The 22,658-nt window shown below is 40.8% G+C and overlaps 2 protein-coding genes across 31 annotated transcripts in view; both read left to right on the plus strand.

Annotated features, from left to right (window-relative positions):
• Positions 1-14,536, plus strand: part of rims2a (regulating synaptic membrane exocytosis 2a) — a 149,104-nt gene extending 134,568 nt beyond the window's left edge. For 29 of the 30 annotated variants that reach the window (XM_084358423.1, XM_084358424.1, XM_084358416.1 and 26 more), the window contains 5 exons: positions 10,741-10,882; positions 11,076-11,188; positions 11,368-11,469; positions 11,674-11,813; positions 11,926-14,536. In XM_084358423.1, coding sequence (XP_084214549.1) covers positions 10,741-10,882; positions 11,076-11,188; positions 11,368-11,469; positions 11,674-11,813; positions 11,926-12,129 — 701 coding nt within the window. In that variant the 3' untranslated portion in view covers positions 12,130-14,536. Of the gene's footprint in view, positions 1-7,303; positions 7,729-10,740; positions 10,883-11,075; positions 11,189-11,367; positions 11,470-11,673; positions 11,814-11,925 lie in introns of those variants that run through there. The other variant, XM_084358434.1, reaches the window with a different exon arrangement.
• Positions 14,537-16,426: 1,890 nt separating this feature from the next.
• dcstamp (dendrocyte expressed seven transmembrane protein) lies at positions 16,427-18,020 on the plus strand (the record flags this gene model as incomplete). Its single annotated transcript, XM_084357665.1, has 3 exons — positions 16,427-17,464; positions 17,555-17,875; positions 17,961-18,020. 3 exons carry the CDS (start codon positions 16,427-16,429, stop codon positions 18,018-18,020), a joined length of 1,419 nt encoding a protein of 472 aa, XP_084213791.1.
• Positions 18,021-22,658: the final 4,638 nt, after the last annotated feature.

The raw sequence follows: 22,658 nt of genomic DNA on the forward strand, positions 1-22,658 counted from the left end.
ACACTGCTCCAAATAGTTAGGATGGGTTGAATGCAGAAAACAAATGCCTCTACAGGGATTATTAAAGAGTAGCTTAACACGCTGCTTACATTTACAATAATGCCTAAGTCTAATGTATGGCACTTAAAGCCCACTGTCACAAGCTAATGCGTGCACCTGTTTACTCTGTACAGCATGTCATGTAAATGCAAAAAAGGGCTGAGTTGGGAGTTGGGTTTCTGTTTCTATGGTCACTGTGCATTTTCTCCCAATGTGCACCTGGAACAAAATCTGAACACATTAGGTCAGCGTTAAACAAGACAGCCTTCGGTTGCATTTTGTTATCATGTATGTGGATTAGTATCTGAAGCACTGCAGTTAAATTAAGGTGTGTATAAGAGTATTCTTACTATTCTATCATGAAACTCTATTTCTCCCTGCACATTTGTATGATATTGCCCTCTTCAGTTACTTCACTGTGCACAGAATTGAAGCACTTTTTTCATGGTAGTAGAATCACAAGAACAATACTTAATATATGCCTGAAATAGTTGAAAGTGTTGTATTAGAATCACTGATGACTTTATGTTTATTCACGAGCTGCAGTGTGAATATGAGAGTTGGTGGACTAGATAAATTGTTTTCACGGCAGCACATGGTGTCTCTCCTAGCAGACAGTGTACTTTGCATTATCCAAGAAATTAACCAATGTTCTTGTTTCAAAGATGTTTTCTCAATGTTGCGGTAGTTATGCAGGAGCATGATTCAACGATCATGATGAGAATGAAGATATTAATGTTAATTCTGATTATATATGTACAGTGACCCAGCAGGCTGTGGAAATGAAGTGGATAGATCAAACAGCACTGGACAAAAAATTGAATATTGAAAGGGAAGACAACTGAACTAACTTGCTCTTTAGCAGCAAAGTGTTCACAACATCATCTTTACAATGTAGCTCTCATTTAACACAAACCTCGAAACTTCACTATCGACACACTTTAATTTTAGCAGACCATCTGAAGGATGTGACCCTTCAAGCGTACAGTTAGAGTTCAGAACTAAAAAGACTATTGTGTATCTATCTCCATAAGCTCACCTTAAAAGCTGTTGAATCATCTTCTAAACCCTACCATGCTCCACCAGCTGCTCACTGTTTTTTTCCTGCAGTGTGGCTCGTGCTCCACGGCCATATGTCTCCTCCTGCCTGGGTCTGAGGCTTGGACACCGTTTAGAATACACTTGTAAAGTCACGTCCCACATTTCAGTTCAGTACATTCCTGCCTATCATCTGAAATGGTCTAAAAATGAACTTCCACCTTTCATTTTTAGATTTAACTGCTGCTAAAAATATGACTTCCTCTTGTGATTGTTTTTGAATTTAAATGCCGACAGCACCACTCTGTAGCTGTCAGTCAAAGAGGAAGCCTGATGAGGCACACTCTTAGAAAAATGCTGTTGTCAGTTTAGTCATGAAGCGTGAGGGTGATGTTTCTGCTCTTCATAGAAATGGTTAAAACCACACTTATTTCCTCTTTCAGTATGAGAAGTAATCACGCCATGGTGACATGTTTGTGTTGCAATTTTCACACGCAAGATACATTTTAACGCATCACACTTGCTTGTTGTGACTGAATAATCAGCTGGAGTGATGTCAGAGGTGTTTTACAGGATTTTTCATACACAGATATAAAGCTTGGCAGTATTTAGATCCCCGTTCTCTCTCTCCATCTGTTATACTTTCAGTGTTTGCACCACTGAGTGGAGGGAGGCAGCCAGGGGACAGACTGTTCCAACTGCTACACCTCGTGCAATCCACGTTTCAAATATTCCCCTCGTACCTCACACCTTCCACTGCAGGTGTGAACCTTTTCAGTGAAGGTGTGAAATGAATGGCAGGACACAGGGTGTGTACATGTTTGCGTGTGAAGTCTTTTATTGTATATGAAACATGAGCTTTTATACTGTCAAGAAGTATTCTACTGCCTGTACTTTAAATTGCAATACAAGCTTTAAAGCTGTATGAATTAGTATTTTATATTACACTGAATCAAATACCCACCTCCCAACTCCTCCCAGCTTTTTTAGCCTCTTTCAGCTCTTTTCTTTTTCATTTTACTGCTTTACAAGTCTCATTGCTCTAATTAGCCTCAATACTCAATACACTTTCTTAGTTCACAGACAAAGTTAGAAACTAACCAATGAAGACAGTGGAACATCTCGCAAGCTAAAGGCTCCAATATTTTATATTGTTTTATTCTCTGGAGTTGGTAGAGAGCAAGCCAGAGCTAAAACAGTGAATTTTAGCCATACCACAGGCAGCAATGTTAAATATGTCTCAAATTGAATGACCACAATCTATGAATTTAGCTCCAATGTGATATGATGCGAGAGTGGACCTGAATAGTAAACTCAAACATGATATCATAGCTTATTTTGTAATGAGGGCTGTTTCCCGACACACGGCTTCTCATAATTGATGGCAGACACGGGGGGAGACTGCACTTCCAGACAGCAGGACTGGCTTGCATCAAGGTAGGCAGCGGGGAATGTAAACTGAGAGAAGAGAAAGCCTGTTTCTCTAGCTTTGTGCATGTCCTGGTGTGTGCGCATTTAATCGCTCATATGTGTGTGTTTACCTACGTCCATTCATGTGAGTGCTCGGGTTGGAGCCCTCCATTAACTTGTGTTTACAGTGTGTAGGGCCAGAGACGCTCTCTGACGCTTGGCCTGGCCCTGCCTCATCAATCAGAAAGACTTCCGAAGGCTTCCGCCTGTGATCTCTGCCTCCTGCCAGACAGACCTTACATACATATGACTTCTGGGATATTACGCTCTGTTGTTGTTGTAGTAGAATTTACAAAATTCTTCAGATTCCTACCTTCTGAGGTGCTTGAGATTTCCAGTTGTGTGGTCACGGTCGAGTAGGTTAGTCATAGGTTGGAGTCAGACCAGACATGTTGCAGAGTGTGTTTTAATATGTATACTATAAGTCGTGCTGTTGGGAAATCAGTGAATACGCTCATGGCCTAAAATGGTGATTCCCCATCAGTTCAAAATTTAAGAAAAAGACCCTCTGAGGGGGACTTATGTTCCCTCAGAACAACCTTGTCTTTGTAAGTAGAATGACGCATTTTCTGTGAAGAGATGTTTGAAGTGCACCATTTGACAGTCACGCACTAAAAGGACCCAGATTCTTTCTTTTCCTCTCGGCGCAATTTTGAACTTGTTTGAAACGCTCTAATCTATTCTAAATAGGCTTTTATTTAGTTAGTAATGTTGTGTATTATCTGGCAAATGACAGTTTCCTTGTGGCTTTTCATGCGAGGTACAGAGCCCTTGAACACACATGCACGTGTTATATTGAACAGATTTGCGATGATTATAATTAACCACTGTTTTTCCTTTAGGTGTCTTGTGTCAGGTGTAGTGGGCGTACGATGGTGAAAAGTGTTTGAATGTCTTTCTTTCAGCCATTTTGCAGTGGGTGGATGTGTAGGAATAAACTGTGCCAAAGTTGCAAAAGTTCAAGCAACACGTGCCAAATGTTTTTTTGCCACGTGCGCAATGACGCATTTTCTGTGATTTAGAGAGAGGAGAGATGAATTGTCATTTTCTGGCGTGTTTTGGGTCATTATTTTCGGCATGCAGTCATCTGGTTCGCTTTTCCTTTCAAAGCAGTTAATGGGAAAATACATGAAAAATGTCAAGTCTTTTCTTTTGCTAACTAATTTCAACAGTTACGACCATTCAACCAATTTCATTTTATGATATGAGTATGATTTAGCAAAGAATCAGTAGGAAGAAGACTGTGATACTTGAGGAGCCGAGTGAAAGACTCCCATTTCTTTCTATTTAATCATTTCTGACCAGAACAAAAACCCCACCAATGAAAATGTATATCAATAATATTGTTATTAATATATCATCATTACATCCATCTGTATAGTGGATTATCATAAAATATAGTACCTATTAGAGACACCCTCTACTCTGTGGTTAAAAACCAATCAGGTAGTCAGGGCATACTTGAAGGACCTGTAGTTTTACTATCACATCTGTAACCCCTCTGCTGGTATAAAGAGGATAATGTTTAAATATCATATTTTACTGTAGCTAAATGAAAACCAAGGAACTGAAAACACTGAAACGACTTCAGAATCGTATTCTCGATACCAGATGTGAAGTTAGCAGGATTCTAATCTAGCAGCCAATTGTTAAACATCTTTCCCCTTTTGGTGGAGAACATAGGAGAATGTAGTGTACATATACTCAAGTAAATGGACAGTGTTACACTGAGCATCCAGTTTTAGTGCTCAAACAGTTTGCTGCAGCTAATGGGTATAAAGAAGATTTAGGAGTAGGAGTCTACAGTCATGTTAGCAGTTCTGTGAAGCTGTACTTGGGTACAACTTGCTTTGAGTGAAATGAAAACACCAACATGGCATCATGCGCACAATAACAATTCTAACATGCTAAAGTTTATCCCAGCGGTCAGCAGCCTTTGTGAGACACCTCGCATTTAGGTTGTTGTCACCAGCAAGTGAGCGATGTGTGGAGGAAGCTTGTTGTTAATTAAGGAACGAACGAAATGGCAACAGCCAGGTACACTTACAACTTTGTACAAAGCAACAGCATAAGTAGGTCACATTAAATGGAAGAGGTCACCTCACAATCAATGTGTTTACAGGATGGTTGTAATACCAGAGAGCTTCTCCCACTGCAAAGCTTGTGTGATTGACAGTAGAAGGAAGCGGAAAGGGCGAGGGCAGGTTGTCCAAGAGTTAATTAATCACGGATGGCGTTGATCTCTCGGAAGGATTATAAAAAATGAAAGTACAAAATGCTAAAATGGGTCACCAAATATACTTTGGCCTGCCTAAGTACAGTAAGAAAACACTGTGTTGGAAACACTGCTATACAATTAATAGGTTACATGTAGCCTATAAAAGGACAGTCATGGTTTAAGGTACCCTGCGGCTGACACATATGCTCACTTCAGCCGACAAGGCGCCCGCTAGCGCCATGCTGGCGACCCCTGGTTTAGTAAAACTCGCAACATGTACCATGTTCAGTTTAGCATTTTAGCATGTTCAAACTTTCAAATTAGCACTAATCACAACAAGCCTGATAGTTAAGTAAGCCTATTAGTTTTTCAGGTATTTTATCATAAACCACAGTTCTGGAGAAAGACAAATAATTAACCTGATGATGGCACTAAATCACCAGAACTCTTATGATTCATCCTGAGGGAAACATGAATTAATTAATTCTCTGGGCACTGTGGATGAAGGATGAAGACATCTCACTGATAGCCAAAAGTGTCAACCTATGGATGGTGCTGCAAGAAAAGTCAATCACCAGTAGAGTTCATCCTCTGGGGACCGTGCATGTCTGTAGAAAATAGCATGGCAGTCTGCTCAGTAGTTGCTGTAATTTGTCAGCTGGACCAGAGCATGTGAGTGGAGTGGAGCAGTGAGAATTTCCGCTCCTCCCTCACAGAGCTGTTCATTCCCCCTGCTCCCTTGCTCAAAGCCGCTGCAGGCCGCTCTGCTCATTATCGCACTGCGCTCCACTCAGATTTCAGCCCACTCCACTCAAATCGCTCACCGACCCCTCCAAAAAAAGAAGATCGGCGTTGTATTAAACTGTAGCCTTGCATCCAAAATAAGTGAGCAGCCAAAACCACATTTTCCAAAAAGAAATTATTTATTTCAAGTTACACTCAGGTGCATTCTGGGACAGGCGTGCTTTGGACTCATTGTATGAGTGGTACCAGAGCAAAACTAGAGTGGGATTGAGTAGGACATAAGACGATGCTCCAGCTGGTAAAAAGGACCCTGTGCACTCCATCCAAAATCCTCATGCTCCCTGCTCGCTCATGCTCTGCTCTGCTCACATGCCCCACAGTGGTGGACCTACCATCAGAACAACAGATTGACTTTCAATCCTTAGAGCTTACAGAATGCACATGACTACCACAAAGACAGAACCTGAGAGTTAGGGCAAGCAAAAGCCCAAGCTTATGTGCTATCACAAATAAAGACTCTTAGAGGGCCCATTAACAATGACCCAATTGGTTTGATTGTAACTGAGTGTGTTTGTCCAGTTTCCCCCTAGCTGAAAATGTGAAGTGTTGTTTTTGGCTGTGCTGACCTAGATGAAACCTGCAAATTGATGCTGCGCATTAAGAGGCTTCTTCATGGAAGTAGGTTGCAGTGTCTCTTAGAGTGGAACTTTAGCCTCAGCTATAACACTACAGGGAGCTTGCTATATTTATGATGGGGCAGAGAGGCTCCATTATAGTCTTGTGCTGTGCCTATTCTGCCAGATGCATGCTCAGAACAAAAGCACCACAGTTAGTTCTCTGGTCATGTGTCAAAGCCGCACAGTTTCACTTCATTTTAAACCAAGCAGCAGTGATGACAGAGAGCAGAGGGGCTGAAGTTTAGCTTAAAGCCATACATTTGCTTTATGTGTTACCCGTCACACACATTGCCAGTAGCAGATTTATATTTCAGGGACCACCAATGAAGATATCTTTTGTCTTAGCACTTCTGTTGTGTCTCTCTGCTCAGGACTGTTTGAATAGGTTGACCTCAGCTGTCCACAAATGGAAGAAGTAGAGTAAAAAAAGGTCTATGTTTGGGTAAGTTTGACCCTTTTTCAAACAAAGAGCTCGTCTGATTATTTTAAAGTGTAGTTTGTGATTGATCAATTGAAACTCAATTTCCTGTAACACAACATAGCTGTGTCATTGAGGCTGTGGAGGGAAGATAGATGACGCACTTGAATATGATCAGCCACTCAAGTTTTCATTCCCAGCCGCTGTGAAAAGAGCCAGCAAAAGCAAAATTGAATTCCAACCCAACACAACACAGCTGTGGTATATATGAGAGAAATAAAGTAGCAGAGTTTGGCACGTGAACTTTGAGTGATCGCCATGTGGCTGCAGCCCTCTCACAAAGGGAGCAGGGCTGTTGGCAGACCTAATGACAGCTTGTTTTCACTGGCCTCTGGATGAGATGGGGAGAGGGAGGGATGGTGGACCAGGAGATGGAGAGAAAGGGAAAATAACAGTGATGAATAGCACAAAAGAAGCAAAAACAGCGAGCAAAGGGAGAAAATAGAGAAAGCAGATTATAAAAGAAGAGGTTAAAAAAAATTGATGAGAAATGGACAAAGGGGGGGGGCTCAGTATCTCTGGGTAGAGCTCGTTCACCCGCAGAGCCCACCGAGGTGCGCCTGAGCAGCCTCGCTCCCTGATTGGTGGAGCGCGATGCAGCTCTCTCCCCTCCCCCCTGAAGAAAGAGGTGCAGCAGGAGCGTCAGACCCAGACAGCACAAGACTCAGCAACTGAAGCAACGTTTCTCTGCAGCTCCCCCTAAGATGCAGTCTACAGAGCATCTAGGGACAGACTAGATGATAGAACAGACCTGATCTCCTGCAGCATAGAGTCGTCTACTACTAGGCTTAGGAATCTATCAAAGAGATTAGATTTGAGTTGATTTGCAAACCTTCGTCAGTGAGTTCAGCTTGAAAAGGCAAAACTGACGTTTAGCACGTTCGATACACCGCATTGAGAAGGACGGCCGCCGGTCACCATGGGCAGGCAGGGGCACGATACCTCTGCTGCAGCTCCCGGGATGCGTATCCAGCGCTCCCAGAGCAAGATGAGCCTGTCTGCATCGTTTGAAGCACTGGCTGTCTATTTCCCCTGCATGAACTCCTTCGATGAGGAGGATGGAGGTAAGACGACATGCAGTGAAGGGTCACAGCAGCAGCAGCAGCTGTCTGGGGGGTTGCAGTGTTGTTTAAACTGAGGGATGGCGGACAGGGAGGAGATGGATTTTGGATTAGTGAGAAGATGCAGAGGTATCGATTGTAGGGAGAACTGGGGTAGTTTGGAAGATGTAATTAGTTTAATTAGGATGACAGTGAAGTTTAATTAGAAGAGGATGCTTGAGCTGTGTGTACTCTGCAAATATTATGAATTGAAAGTTGATATTTATGCATCAAGAATAATTAATAATAATAATAATAATAATGTATCATCCAGGCCATCATTTGTAGTTAAACATATACTACTTTTGTTGTTTCTACTGCCGCCAGTGGTTGTGGTGGTTTGGATGGATGTTATAGGACCCGGCCGTTTGCTGGTGTATTCTACTCATGCTCTCACCAATACCTCATTTAATGGTGATGATTTGATATCTGACCCTGAGAATGAAAACAAAGGCTTCAGTAACTGGAATGAGTCATTGTTTAGTAGTGGGTGGTAGTGTTTATTTAGCTCAGGATTACAACATTGTTCTATGATTGTCGCTACAAATTTCCTGAATTATAGTGATGACGCCTACTGTATTTATATTCATACCTCCCATGATGCTCTTATCATTTCCTATTCTAGTAGCGGGGGTTTTATTCACAGACAAAAAGAAGAGGAATAGAGGAGTAGAAGATTGACTCTCTTGTATGTCTACTTGTGTACATATATTGCCTGATCATACTAGCCTTTTATAGCTACAGCTTTAGACACACTTGAACTCCCACTTCCACTGTTGGCTGCAGAGCAGCTCCACTCTGGCAAGGCTGAGATTTGGGGGCAGTGACCTGGCGATGAGCCAGTTTGTCTAACTTTTAGGCCACTGCTGTTTCATGCTCGATAGATAATTTACAAAAGTGCTTGGCCGCCACATTCTTCAAACAGTGTTGGTAATGCTCCTGTCTTTGACACATTTTCCTCACCTGCCATCGCTTTCATGCAGTATTTTTTTTATAAAGTAGATTCATGTGTTTATGGCTGAATGTAGTATGGAAACAGTTTTTTGAAATCATAGTCTTTAAAATCTATGTCCATGGCTCGATCTGTTGTCATTTGCACTGAGAAGAATTTCAGCGGTTGTAAGTGGCAGCATCTCATGTAAAGTTAAGGACATATCTGATGATATCTGGTGATTTTAATCAGTAGCATAAATGCTCATAATTTGTGCAACAAAGCAGTAAATACATTTCCATTCTGAAATGGTGTGTTTTTAACATTGATTGATAACATCCGGCCAGCCACTGACTGGCAGAGGAGGTCTACGAGCTGTGGTTCGCTGTAGACGTCAGAGACAACCTCTATGTCTCTGCTCCTATTGTAGTGTGTGAAGAGCAGGAAGAGGAGGTGGGAGCCAGCTGAATAACTGAGATTTCAAGGCTGAAAGGATTCATGTCTGTTTCTGCGTGTGTGAGATAGGACACAGGAGCATCTCTCTTCTCCTCAGCTCCTCCGCTGATGACACGAGGCAGCAGAGAGGAGGGAGTGTGAAGACAGCAGGGCCCACAAAGGGGCCCTTAATGAGGCTGGATTAAGAATTATGTAGTCTAGATGTGAGTCATCCATACAAACTGGGACATTATTCAGTGAAACTTACATTCGGTCTACAGATAGCTCTAGAGCCATAACAATGAATTGATGAATTGATGACTAGTCAGCTACTAAATCACCAACTATTTTGATGATCAATTAATCAGAAATTCTCCGATTCCATTCACTTAAATGTGAATATTTTTTGGTTGACATTTTATAGACTAAATAACTATCGATTAATCAACAACATAATCAATTGAATAATCATGAAACAATAATTAGTTGCAGCCTCACATAGCTGATTGGTTCATCACTTTGCAGCTGGTGGTCGTAAACAGTGAGTTGATGGTAACTCAGCGTTATTACTTTTGACTGGCTTGGTGGTGATTATCTGACCTCTGGGAAATAACATGCTGCTCTCATTGTGCATTCACTTGATTACTGATAAAGAACAAAAGAAATTCCATAACTCTAACATTTGCGGCAACATTTATTAATGTTTTGATGATGATTGATCTTTGACCATAGCCATGCTCAATTTTATGTTAAGCTTTTATATAGATAGAGATATATTTCAGGTGATAACCTGCCAGCTTAACACTTAAATTACAAAATATCTAGTGAAGCATGTTATACAAACAGCTAATCTAATGTGTCTGGTTTCATTTCATCTTTACTGTATGCTGCGATGTCTCTTTACTCACAGTGAAGGAGAATTTTCTAGGTTCCTTCTTAATGGATATGAAATTAAACATAGTAGTGATGCTGTGTGTATGTGTTGTGTGTGTGCTGGTTGCCGGGCGTGTAGAGCATTAATCCTTTTGTATAGGTATGTGTACGTCTGCCACAGGCGCAACCACGTGGCCACACACACAGGCTGTCAGGCAGGCCGGGTTGAGATGAGCAGCAGCAGGGCTAATGGGGGGAGTCAGCTGTCGTCTTGGATCAGTTAGGATCGAGGGGTAGATGCTGGATGTTTGTAGGTGGAGTATGGACTCACTACGGCTCCCGCTAGATGCCCGGAGGCAGTGGGGTTGCACAGAGCACAGAGAGTGTTGTACATGTTGTTCTGTTCAACAGCTACACAAAGAGCCATACTCTAAAGCTCATTGAAGTGGCCTTGTTTGATTGTTACGGTAAAATTGCAATGATCCTTCCCAGAATGGGCTATACTCATGTCATGATACAGAGATTCATTTTCATTCACAGAGCTGTCTCTGTGTTTGGTTTGCCCTCCCTAATGATTTTTCAATGAGCCAATGAAAGCACAGGTGTGTCAGTAATAATCCATGTGAATGCAGCTTGCTGTATGAGTCACAAAATGATTCAGTGTCATGGACTGACAGTCTCTATCCCTCTTTCTCTCTCCATCTGTCTTTCTTTTGCCTGTGTCACTGTGTTGACAGAAGCGGGAGGTAAGAAGTTACGCAGTACAATCCAGAGGAGTACAGAGACGGGACTGGCGGTGGAGATGAGGAGCAGGATGACTCGGCAGGCCAGCCGGGAGTCCACAGACGGCAGCATGAACAGCTACAGCTCCGAGGGAAAGTAAGGAAACAAGGACTCAGATTCTGGGGACACTCATACATATGTTACTGGGAGCAGTTTGTTCTTGATTTGATTACTCATATTAGGCTTCACCCTTCCTCATCCTTGTGATATGTAACTACAGCTTTGTTTACTAACAACAAAACTGTACCTTTCAGCTCTGTTATAACCTGTGTGTCTTATTCTGTTTCAGTCTCATCTTCCCTGGTGTGAGGCTTTCCTCGGATGCCCAGTTCAGTGACTTCCTGGATGGTCTCGGCCCCGCCCAGCTGGTTGGACGACAGACATTGGCTACTCCACCTATGGGTGAGAACAAGACAACCATTGATACAATACACTCAAAATATAGTACTTGATATAGCAAACAGTTTTGTATTCCTTATTTACTGTAAAATATACTTACTAACTTACATATATTTACATCTTACATACTGATAAGTATCAGGTTGGGAGTGTGCTAAAAGTTGGCTGTTTTTGTTGTTCAGGTGACATCCAGATTGGTATGGTGGATAAGAAAGGAGCACTGGAGGTGGAGGTCATCCGAGCCCGTGGCCTTGTGGGAAAACCAGGTTCCAAGGCACTGCCAGGTACTTTAAGATCCCACGCTGTCATCATCACGAGCAATTACACAATAATCTCATAAACCCAACATAAATGTTGGTATTTGATAAATAAAAAAGATGAAAAAACATGTTTCTTTAGGGATAAAATTAAGAGGTCGTACATGTTGTAACATTTTCTCTCTTCTCTTCTCTTCTCTTCTCTTCTCTTCTCTTCTCTTCTCTTCTCAGCACCATATGTAAAGGTCTACCTTTTGGAAAATGGAGTCTGCATAGCCAAAAAGAAAACAAAAGTAGCAAGAAAAACCTTGGATCCTCTTTACCAGCAGCAACTGCCGTTTGAGGAGAGTCCGGGAGGGAAGGTTTTACAGGTAATTAAAGCAGAAACTCAGAATCAGACTTTCTAAAACAAGTTAATTTCTCGTTGTTTAAACTTGTCTCATCCATTTGATTAATTTATTTTTATATGTTCTTTCTGTGCAGGTCATCGTTTGGGGCGACTATGGACGTATGGACCATAAATCATTCATGGGAGCAGTTCAGATACTGTTAGATGAGCTGGACCTGTCCAACATGGTGATTGGCTGGTTCAAGCTCTTTCCTCCTTCCTCACTGGTGGACCCTACTCTGGCCCCACTGACAAGAAGAGCTTCCCAATCCTCACTGGACAGTTTCTCTCGATCATAGCAGCGTGTGGACTGATAGCGTTGTTGTAGCAGCCAGTGTTGCGATTACAGGTCACGCCCCCCGGTTACACTGCATGCTTGATGTTGTGTCTTCTGAGCCTGTTTCTAGGGGTGCAAACGTGATCCTGTGTTTTAAGCAAAAACGTCGCGCACATTGTGCACGTGGCGAAGCGTGTTGCAAGCGCCCGGCGGCCGGGATTGCCGGGTGTTGTTGTTGTTGTTTGGAGGAAGCTGGAATGAACTCCTTAGCACGAGGAATCGATCAGTTCCAGGTTTTCATCCAATTCGAAGCCATGGGGGTCAGTACTGGGAACCGCTAAACGAGTTCTACAGAAGCCCTTTTCGAATGAAAATAAATGTTCTGCTTTGATTTTTTTGTTTTGTTTTCATTTGTTTTTTTGTTTTTTTTTCTTTTAATGTCAATGTACTTGTATCTGAAGGGGGTGACAGTGTTTCTAACCAGATGCTTGGTCACGCCACGCCAACAGACCTAGCTGTGTAGATGGAGTTTTGGAGACCATCACTTTGGGTGAGGTGTGTCCCAGCTTGTATCCACACTCCCCCAAATCCCAAAAGAATACCCTGCATACTCTAGGTTTATGTACTGAATCAAACCGTACTGGTAAATCACCAGAAAGACTTCAAAGTTAATCAGAGGCAATATTGAAGTGGCTACCATCAACACTCCAGAATATACAGTAACGATCCAAACCCCATGAAAAGATGTACAATCTACCATCATTCTTTCTCTGTTGATATATTGTATGAAAACTAAATGAGAAAAGATATTTTTTTTCCTTTTTAGTTCATTTGCATGGACACAAATTTAGCTGAATTAAAAAAAAAAGAAAGAAAATTATTTTCTTGAGGCTGCAACTTGCAAAAAAGATGAAGAAAAATAAATAAAACAGATCAGCCATTTTCAACAATTTATATTATTTTTAAAGATAAATTTCACTAGTGCATGGTTTTCAAGGGGAGTGAATGCAACATCGTGATGAAAAAAAAGACATTGTTTATCATTCTTTAGACCATTCATGAGTCTGTGTTTTGCAGACATACAGATAAGGGAAACTTAAAGAAAACTTTTGGAGTTATTTAACAGAAAATGTTTATGTGACAAAAAGTGATAATGAAAATAAATGTAAATTATTTATTTCATTGTAAAAGGCTCACGCCTTATAAAGATAAACATTATGTGCAAATTGTACATGTTTCTCTTTTTCTTCCTTGTCCCAGGGTACTTCTCATTGTACTATTCATTGCTACCATTGTTCAGTCCCCTGATATTGTCCAGATTTTAGGACTGTTGGTTATTTTACAGTTCTGTATTGTTTCAGTATGTATTTTATTTTAGATTTGATTTGTTTAACAAGCATGTTGAAAAGGATTTTCTGCAACATGGCTTGGGCACACCTTACAGTAACTCAGCATGTTTTGATAAAGATGATATTTGGAATTTTTGCAGTTTCTTGTACAGTGCATGTCAACTTCATTACTTTTCTCCCTCACCTTAAATTGAGCTCTACAGCAAAATTAGTTCTTGGTCTTCCACGGCCAATTATTGAAGTTTTAACAAAAACATTCCACCCCCAAGGTCATATTTTCTTTCAGGTTTTTGAGAAAAAAAAGTGACAAGAAAAATATTTTATATTTAATGGAGGTTGACGAAACAGTTGTGATTGCAAGTGTATTTTATTTCAGTATTGTTGACGAACATGCAAAAATAATCTGTATTGGTACAGCAAGAGGTCTATACCTAATCAAGAGGCAGCAAACATGCAAGAGATGTGTGTTGCTGTGGTTCAATTTTACAGGCACTGTTTGTGAGGATGAGCTAATCACAAGTTCAAATAAGGGATATTGCCACAGAAAATGTTTTTTTCTTGTTTTAATGAAAATGAAATTAATTTACTATATTTTTGTTAGTTTTATTTAAAAGCCAAGACCAGTTTATTTTTTATTTTCTATTTTTAGTAATTACAAATACTTCTCATGTCTGGGAAGTATATGAATCTTATAGTTGCAGTATGTCTGGATGAAATTGAACTGAGGCATTATTCCTTTTCCATTTGATGATAATACGTTTTAATGTCCAAGAAAACCTGGTCACTGTAACAAGCTACAGTATATATTTTCATTTTAATTTTCATTGTACATAACTTTAGATGTCAGAATTTGAAAAAACAAGCTACCATGAATAGATTGATAAACTCTTTTGGAACAGGAAAAATGCCTCACATGATGACAAAGACATATGTTATTTATCCTTTTGAATGCCTTTTAATTTTCTCTTTTTGGTGCAATGTGTTAATGCCAAGGCTATGTCTTGGTTAAGTATGGTTGAGTACAGAGATTTATGTAAGTTATTTTTCAAATTAAAAATAAAAAATTGATATTACACTGATGCCAAGTGTTGGGTGATGATAAGATACACTAACACACAATATTGTAACATGTTTCTATAGAAAGTACGTAAGAAGTAACTATTAAAGGGGCGCTGAGCAGAGGCTGAGAAATCCTCACATTTGGTTTCAAGATCAGGTCCAAAATCACTGGATCCCAAAATTCCCACAATGTAACCAGTAGTATCTTCTGTCCCCTGCCGGGTGAATGTCCATATCTTTCAAACTCCCTGCCATACTTTGTTACACCAAGATTACCCTGATGACATCATCAAGGTTCAGACTACAGGTGATATGAAGCAAAAAACAGACCCTCAACTCGCCGACACAGGTGCGACATGCTACAATCACAGTTGAGCTGGCCTCGACTTTCAGCTGCAACTTGGGGACAATCTAGCTAGTCATGCTTGGCTGTTTTGTAACTTTGTTGCTTGAAGTGTGAACATAAATAATAATGATTTAACTGCAGTGCTTTAATGGAAAATCTAAAGGGTTATCAGAGAATAATGAGTCACTTTGATAAATGAAGCTCAGGTGCAAATGTCTGGTCGCTCCATTTATCAGACAAAGAATATAGCACTTCACAATTCAAATGAAATGGATGCAGTCGGTGTTAGTGAGTAGCTGAGCTATTAAACAGTATACAAGACTGTACTGTAGCTAATGAGCCGAGCTAGTTACAATTTAACTTCATTAGGCTACTTAAAATGATTTTGTGTCCGTCCAGAAGAACTTGTGGTTACTCCTAAGTAAGGCCATCGTTTTAATTAACTTATGATTGAAATTATAATCACTGCATGACAAACATTAAAATAACAAGCCTAAGCGTCTACAGCCATCTGTGAGGCTGTACGAAGGCACAGGGGTCTAAAAGCAGCATGCTAAAATGCTGATGGCTGGCAGGTAGGTCTATAATGTGTAAAATTTTCGTATCCTAATTAAGTGTGTTAGCATGATAGCATTTGCTAATTACTGTAGCTCTTAACACAAGGCACAGTTGAGGCTGACTGGAGTGTCACTAGATACAGTATGGGGAAATTTGGGTGTAAACCAAAGTATTGGACCATTTCATACTTTGGCACTAGATCAAAATTCAGGGCATAACCAACGTGATTACATTTCATCCAGTAAGGGACATGCACATTTCATGGCATGGATGTTGAGATATTTCAGTCTGGATCAAAGTGGTGGACTGACCCTCATCGTCACCTCGGAGCCTTGCAGCAGGCCAGAGACCGTCAGTGTTCGACACACGGTACTGAAAATATGAAGCTGTTTGAACTCTACATTGAAACTGAACAGCCTTTCACCGAGTTTGTTTAAGTTACTGTCTGTGACAGTTTCACAGACGTCTCTATACAAACTGACCTACAAACTGACTCTTCACGAGCAGATTTTCAGATTGAAGCTGCCAAGACCCTGTTATCAGTATCAAGTTATTATTTCCCCTTATGAAACTGCTGAACGGATTTCTTCAAAAGCAGATATCTTGACCATACTATTATACCATGACAAATCATAACCCTTACTTTTCCTTATTACTGTGACGAGGAGTCTGCTGTCACCTACTCCTTTAAAAAGGTATTTCAGAGCTTGGATCAGGTTTGATGTAGTTGAAATGTCTTTGGGTACGTATATACAGCAAATAATGTGAATAAGCACACAGCTTTGCACTTTTCTGTTCTCAAACAACCGTCTAAATTAAGCTTCTGTTAGTCCCTGTGTGCTTCTGCATTTGGCTGAAAAAAGGGATGACTGATGAATGACTGAGGTTTGAGGGGACAGGGGACTTCCTGTTTTAGCTGTATTTAAGGAGGCTGAACACACATGCAAAAGAACACATGACAGATTCTACATGGCAGCGTTGATTCGCCTCACTTTCATATATCAAGGATGCTACTCTCAGTACAACAGCGCCTGAAGGATATCGCTCATCTTGCCGTGGATGTTTTCATAACTGGCGAAAGGGATGGCTTTCAAAGAACTCTCATCCTCCTCCTCACCTGTAGCTTCTCCAGCCTCCTCCTCAGCTCTCTGCTCCTCCTGTACCTCCTCTTCACCCTGAGCTATGGGCTAGCAGTGGCTGGAGGTATTGCTGGCTGCTTTGGGACACTACTGACAGTTGCCCTCTTCCTATCAAAGAAAGTAAGGTGCCTAGGGACTCTATTTGTGATCTCTATTTTCATGAAGAAGAGTCGGAACCTGCTCCTGACCGCCGGGACAAGTTTAGTGGTTCTCAGAAATATCCGCAACACCTTGGAAAACCTCTCAGGCCTGGTGGGGAGTATGATCTGCAACCTGAAGGCCAAGAAAGCAGCAATCAGTGCTCCGTTCAGTAACTACGTGAAGATTCTGAAGTGGATCGGAAACATGCTCAAGGGGATTACAGATCTTGGTGTTTTTAACCTTGACTCCAAACTCGAGGTTTCACCCAGACTGGAATCAGAACAATTTAGCGTGACACTGAGGGAAGCAGAGCAGCATCTGAATGAAACGGTGGAGTATGTGCAGTACGTTATGAACACAGTGTCCTCTGTGAGCAAAAGGATGCTTCCCGCCATCAGCCTCCTCGTACTCATGATGTTCATAGCGCTGCACATAAAGAAATTCCGCTCTGACATGAAATACCAAAACAGGTTCATCAGCAGCAAATTTGTTCGTTTCGACGAGAAGCGTAGGGCAGAAGGGCGGCCCCACGTGCTCCCCCTCACACCAGAGGAGGAGAAGGTGTACACCGCCATCCCCTCCGCCCGTCCGACCACCAAAGAGGGGAAGGCGATACTGAAATTTGGTGTTCCAATATTCTCCCATTTTTTAGCGTGGGTTTTTTTTATAACTGTGGATGCCTTATTGTACTTTTTTGTTGACACTGTAACAAAAAAGTTATCAGAGCTGGAACCATTCCACGTCCCATTGTTAATAAGCATCGAAGTAAGTACGATACGTTTTTACCTTTTCTGCGTTTACAGCATTTCTTCCACTCAGACAGCCACTAAAATACATCTTCATGTGTCTTCTCAGAGATTTGCAACTTTAATAGGTATATCATTTGTCGAGGAAAACCACCAAGGAGACTTTTCCTACTCTGTGACCCTGTTTGAGAAGCAGTGTCTTCCTAAACCCAAGCTGCTGTTCTCCGGCTCTGTCGTTCCTCTGGCTGCCATCCTGCTCACCCTGCTCATCATGGCTCTGATGGCCTCCAAAGTGTCCCAGCTCAGGCTGATGGTATGCGAGCGATTCTTCTCCACCGCTGCGGAGGAGAGAGTGGAGTACCTGCACGCCAAAATCCTGAGGAAGAGATTAAAAAGGAGGATGTGCCGCCTCACTTCGTTCTATTTTAAGGTATGCATTACTGCGTATGACTGGTGAGGTTCAGAGATCTGTGTGTATGAGGCATAAGGGTGACATTTTTGTCCTCTCTTTTCAGCCACATTTCTGGTGCCCTCTGATCTTCAGGCCCAAAGAGGATCCAGACAGTAGTGTGTGAGGAAGATATTCTTTCTGCTGCCTAGATTTTTTTGTTCTCTGAATAAGAAAACATCTGGAAAACATAAGAAAGTCTCCCAGTGAGGACAGTTGTGAATGAAGCTGTGTGTTTCATTGCATAAAAGGTCCTGATGCTTGTAACCTGTACGACTATCAGCCGATATCTAATGCTGCAGTTCCAGTCAAAGAGGGACGTCGGAATTACCTGGTGGAAATTTCCAACTTCCAACCTCCAAGCGTTCCAGCTGCACAACACCAAAAGTTAACAAAAATACTGCAACAAAATGATGTCTCTTTGGCAAGTGTGCACTCAGCAGTGCAGCTTCATTGCATTTATAAGCAAAATAGGGGAGCAAAAACTACATATGAGTTAACAGACGCCATTATACAGTTTATTTTACAGCACTTTTGTACTTGAAAATGTATCTTATGTTCATGTTCCGTTCCGTCAATACTGTTGTCTACAAATACGACCTACCCCTCTCCACATGAGAGCTGTTGGATGTCAGACAGCCACTGCTATCTGAACTTGGGGTAGATGGATTTGCACTGAGTGGACGAATAGAAACTGACTGATTTGATTGGTATTCTGTTGTGCTTTTCTTGTAGTAGGAGGTCAGAAATGTTCAAATTTCGAGTTGTCCTGAACGCAGCATAAGCTGTTCCGTCATCACTGTTCGCCTCCCTGCTGGGAGCCTCACTGGAGGTAAATAATGTGCTTCAGCTGCTTCAGACCTGGTCCAATAACTGCTGAAACTGCTGTTGTGGAAAAAGAAATCTGATTTGATCATGTTGAGGATAATATTCTGTTTGATTCCGAGATGGTTTCAAATCAAGTCCATGGGTGATAAAAATGTCCCTAGTGGATCAATAATATGTATCTTCTATTTATTCTGTACATAAACATTATTTATTTTCTTAACTGAACATTGCATTGTCCATTTTTTATGCTGATGATACCATTTTTGATGCCGATTTGCCATGGACTCTGCTGTAGCCTTCTTGAGCGTACAGTCTGAGAACCTGCAGACCTCTTTTATTCATCTGGAGCTTGTTCTGAACTTACAAAGACGTTGTAGGCAAGTCTCAGGAGCACAAAGCTTTGAAGCTCACACTGATCTGTGCTTGTGATGGAAATCAAATATATATCACACAGAATACAGAGCCTTTTTCTTCTTTAAAACAGAAACCTTTACACACTTCACTGTGCTTTCCGCACTGGATTAACAGTATGCAAACTGAACAACTATAACACTAAATCTTAGACTAGGACAGATTTAAATTGAAACTGAAGACTGATTCCCAATACCTTAAAACTCTTGTTGTGATCGTGTACCAATCTGCTAGTGATTTAGCAAATGATATGTGTTTTAACTACATGTATAGATATTTTTTCTATATTATATTACACAGGATACTTTCTGACAATAAAAGCACTGCTCAAACACTGTGCCCTCTTTCTTGTCTCCACCTGTACTGTGTCATTGTCATTCAACATGCTATAAGAGATAACGGGTTATATAACAGGTCAATGTGTCAGTTGACACTAATGGCAACCATGGTGACTGGTACAGTAGACTGAACACTTTAACAATGACAATATCCAGACAATTACAGACCATAAATCAAGAGCTTCTAACTCAAGACAGATTAGCTTCAGTGGGCAATCAGCAACTAGAAATGTAATTCTACTTGTCAAAGACATTACATGCATATTACATCGTGTTCATTATGTAACAAGGCAGATGACGGTATTCTTTGATGAATCTACCCCAAACTGTGAGCATAATCCATGAGTAACAGGATATATCATATTTATATTTAGAATAGATTAGACACAAATCAAATTTACCAACAATATTTTAAATCTCAAAACAGTTCAGGGCTTCTTGAAGGCTTTGGAAAAAAAACCCCAAAACTCCTTGTTTGTTTCATTTTACTGTGTACCTCAGATTTGACTTTACAATTATGGATTCATGATGGCACCAGTGGAGCCTAATATTTCGAAACACAGTATTTGTCAGAGCACCAAACATCTTTTAATAATCTACAATACAGAGGCAGACTTCTGTATTTTACCTCCATGTGTAATGCTCCCCTGCCGAGTGTAACAGCGATATTCGCTTACATAATCTGAGACAGATGTCCCCTACATGTGCAGTGAACAGCGCTGTCCTCTTTCCACTTACGCACTGTCACTGTACATTAACATCTCGCAGGTGTTAGAAGTGCTTCTCAAACCTTGTGGTTCAGCTTCTCTTCCTCTTCTTCTGTTCACTTCCTCTTATTTCAGTTCCTTCACATCAGTTTTCCATTAACTTCCCTCCAAAGTAAAACATGGCTGCTGTTCATTCAATGTATCATTTTTAAAATTCCATCAGTTGGAGATTTTGTGTTATTTCTTCTTAGTTTAAAATGTCTGTTTTTTACTTTTAGACTACTTTAGACAAGGGTGTAACATTATGTTATGTAATTTCAGATGAAAAAAACACTTCTATGCAATTTAAGGAGGTGTAATGGGGAGATTGAATGTGATTAGAGTAGATGATTACCATATACAGTAGATACGTAATATTATGCATATATCAGTATACAGTATGCTTATCACATCTATTATCCAATAGCCTCAGTATAGGTGACTTTACATGTTAGGACCTGGGTTAAAAATTTCACGCCAGAATCAGTGGCTGCCAGTTACAGCTGCAATGCAGTTGCTAGTGCTGCAAAGCATTCATTCTCATTTGTTAGTTAACATTCCTTGGTGCAAGCTATTTTTCAGAACATTTTTAGCAAATGGATGAATTTACGCCACAGTGTTCAATGAACTCATTAAAATAAGTTTCTAAGGAAACATGTTCAGCTTATTAGCAGACTTCCCAGCATGCATTGTTTGAGAGTTAAAACTTACATAAAACATATATGATGGAAACCTGGTGTCTTTAATACTTTTTTTTAGAAAAGTTGGGGTTGTTTTTTTCTCACAATAATGTAAACACGGATAACAGCTGGTTTTGAATTCAGTCATTAGTCTTCGGTGTGACTGAACAGTTTATTCAGCTAAATACAATGGTCGACTGTCGACCATTGTCGGGATTGTTTTCGGGAGCATATGTCCCGCACCATTGGCACTTGAAGGCCTTTTGTCGGAGGCATTTTGTCTGATTGACCATGTAGAATCGGCTGTGGGTCTTGAGAGAAATCACCCTGATCAGCCGTTCAGGTAAGCAGATCAATGCACAAAAAGAGAAACAGAAAAAGCAAGGGAAAGCCCTATGATCCTGTCATTGTAGTATCTGACATCTTGGGATTTACCGACTCGTCAAATACACAGACACATTGGGACGGTGGCCGACTCGTCCTACCTCCTCGTCAGTATTTGACAAGTTGGGAATAAGACTCAAAATCTTACAAATAGCACCTTTAATTTATCTCACATATTATAATATTGTCCAGCAAGCACCAGGGCAAATGTTTTTTTGCATTGTTACTGGTGTTATTGTGCTCTATAGATTACAATGTCTCCGCTGTTTGCACAAATCCATTATTCAATTAGTCACCAAGACTTCATGCAGTTAGACGATGAGCGATGCCATGTGTTTGATTGGTGACAATTTTCCCATATATGACAAAGTACTTTTCAGGCTGAGGGCCAGCAATCAGAGCCTTCTGACTCTTCCTGTTGTCATTGGAAAGGAACCTCAAATTTCTCTTAATAAGCCAACCAGACCATTTGTATAATCTGTACGAAAACATTACTTTATAATGTAAAAGTACAAAATACAATAGTGCACTCTTATATGTGAACAAATTTAAAAAAGGCAATGACCTACTTCCAGTTTAAATTAGTTTTTCCAACTCTGCTCAAATTGTTGCCCTTGACTTTAAAAAATGTGCTTTCAGTTAGTGAAATTATGTTAATTATTTTTTCATTCAATTCAAAAGTTGAATCAGCATTAAAAACCTCTCAGGGTTCGCTTTTAAAACACTTATATGAACTCCAATTCTCCACTAAGGGCACAACTCACCGTTCTCAGAGACACTCGGCCTCGACTGTACAGTTCCCACACTATCCCTTCCTCTGTCTGAGGAAAGAGGAAGGAAGTGGTACAGCTCAAGGATGAGTAGGCCTTATGTGACTCACACGCTGCCACTGACCCGTGTGGCAACCTGATAAGCTCACATTATGTCTCAACTAGCCCTGTGGCATAATACCACGCCAGCATGCCAGCCCAATAGGAAGCTGCCACATGATGCTCGATGACAGCCGCAGACCTTTTTTCCACGGCAAAGAAGGAATGCAGCCCATACATGGGCATAGATGGTGTGCATATGATAATGTGCCATCCTGCTGAATATGCAAATGCAGAGTCAATCTGGGTCAACAAAGTAAATCTTAATACTTTCACGCGTGTCAGTGCATTTTAATGAACATTTTCTTCAAAGGGAAGGATGCTTTTGGGTGAGAAACATCAGTCTTGTTACCAATGGCAACAAACATCTAGTGAAAAGGGGTGAAAATGAAAAAATGCTCAGTAAGAGACGGATCAGGTACATTCACAACTGAAGCTAGTTTTAAAAAATGTTTTTCTAGCAATTGAAACATTAATATGCGCAAATACAAACGTGAGGAAAGGGTCTC

This window comes from Pagrus pagrus (assembly GCF_965226575.1).
Source record: "Pagrus pagrus genome assembly, chromosome: 7".
Taxonomy (NCBI): domain Eukaryota; kingdom Metazoa; phylum Chordata; class Actinopteri; order Spariformes; family Sparidae; genus Pagrus; species Pagrus pagrus.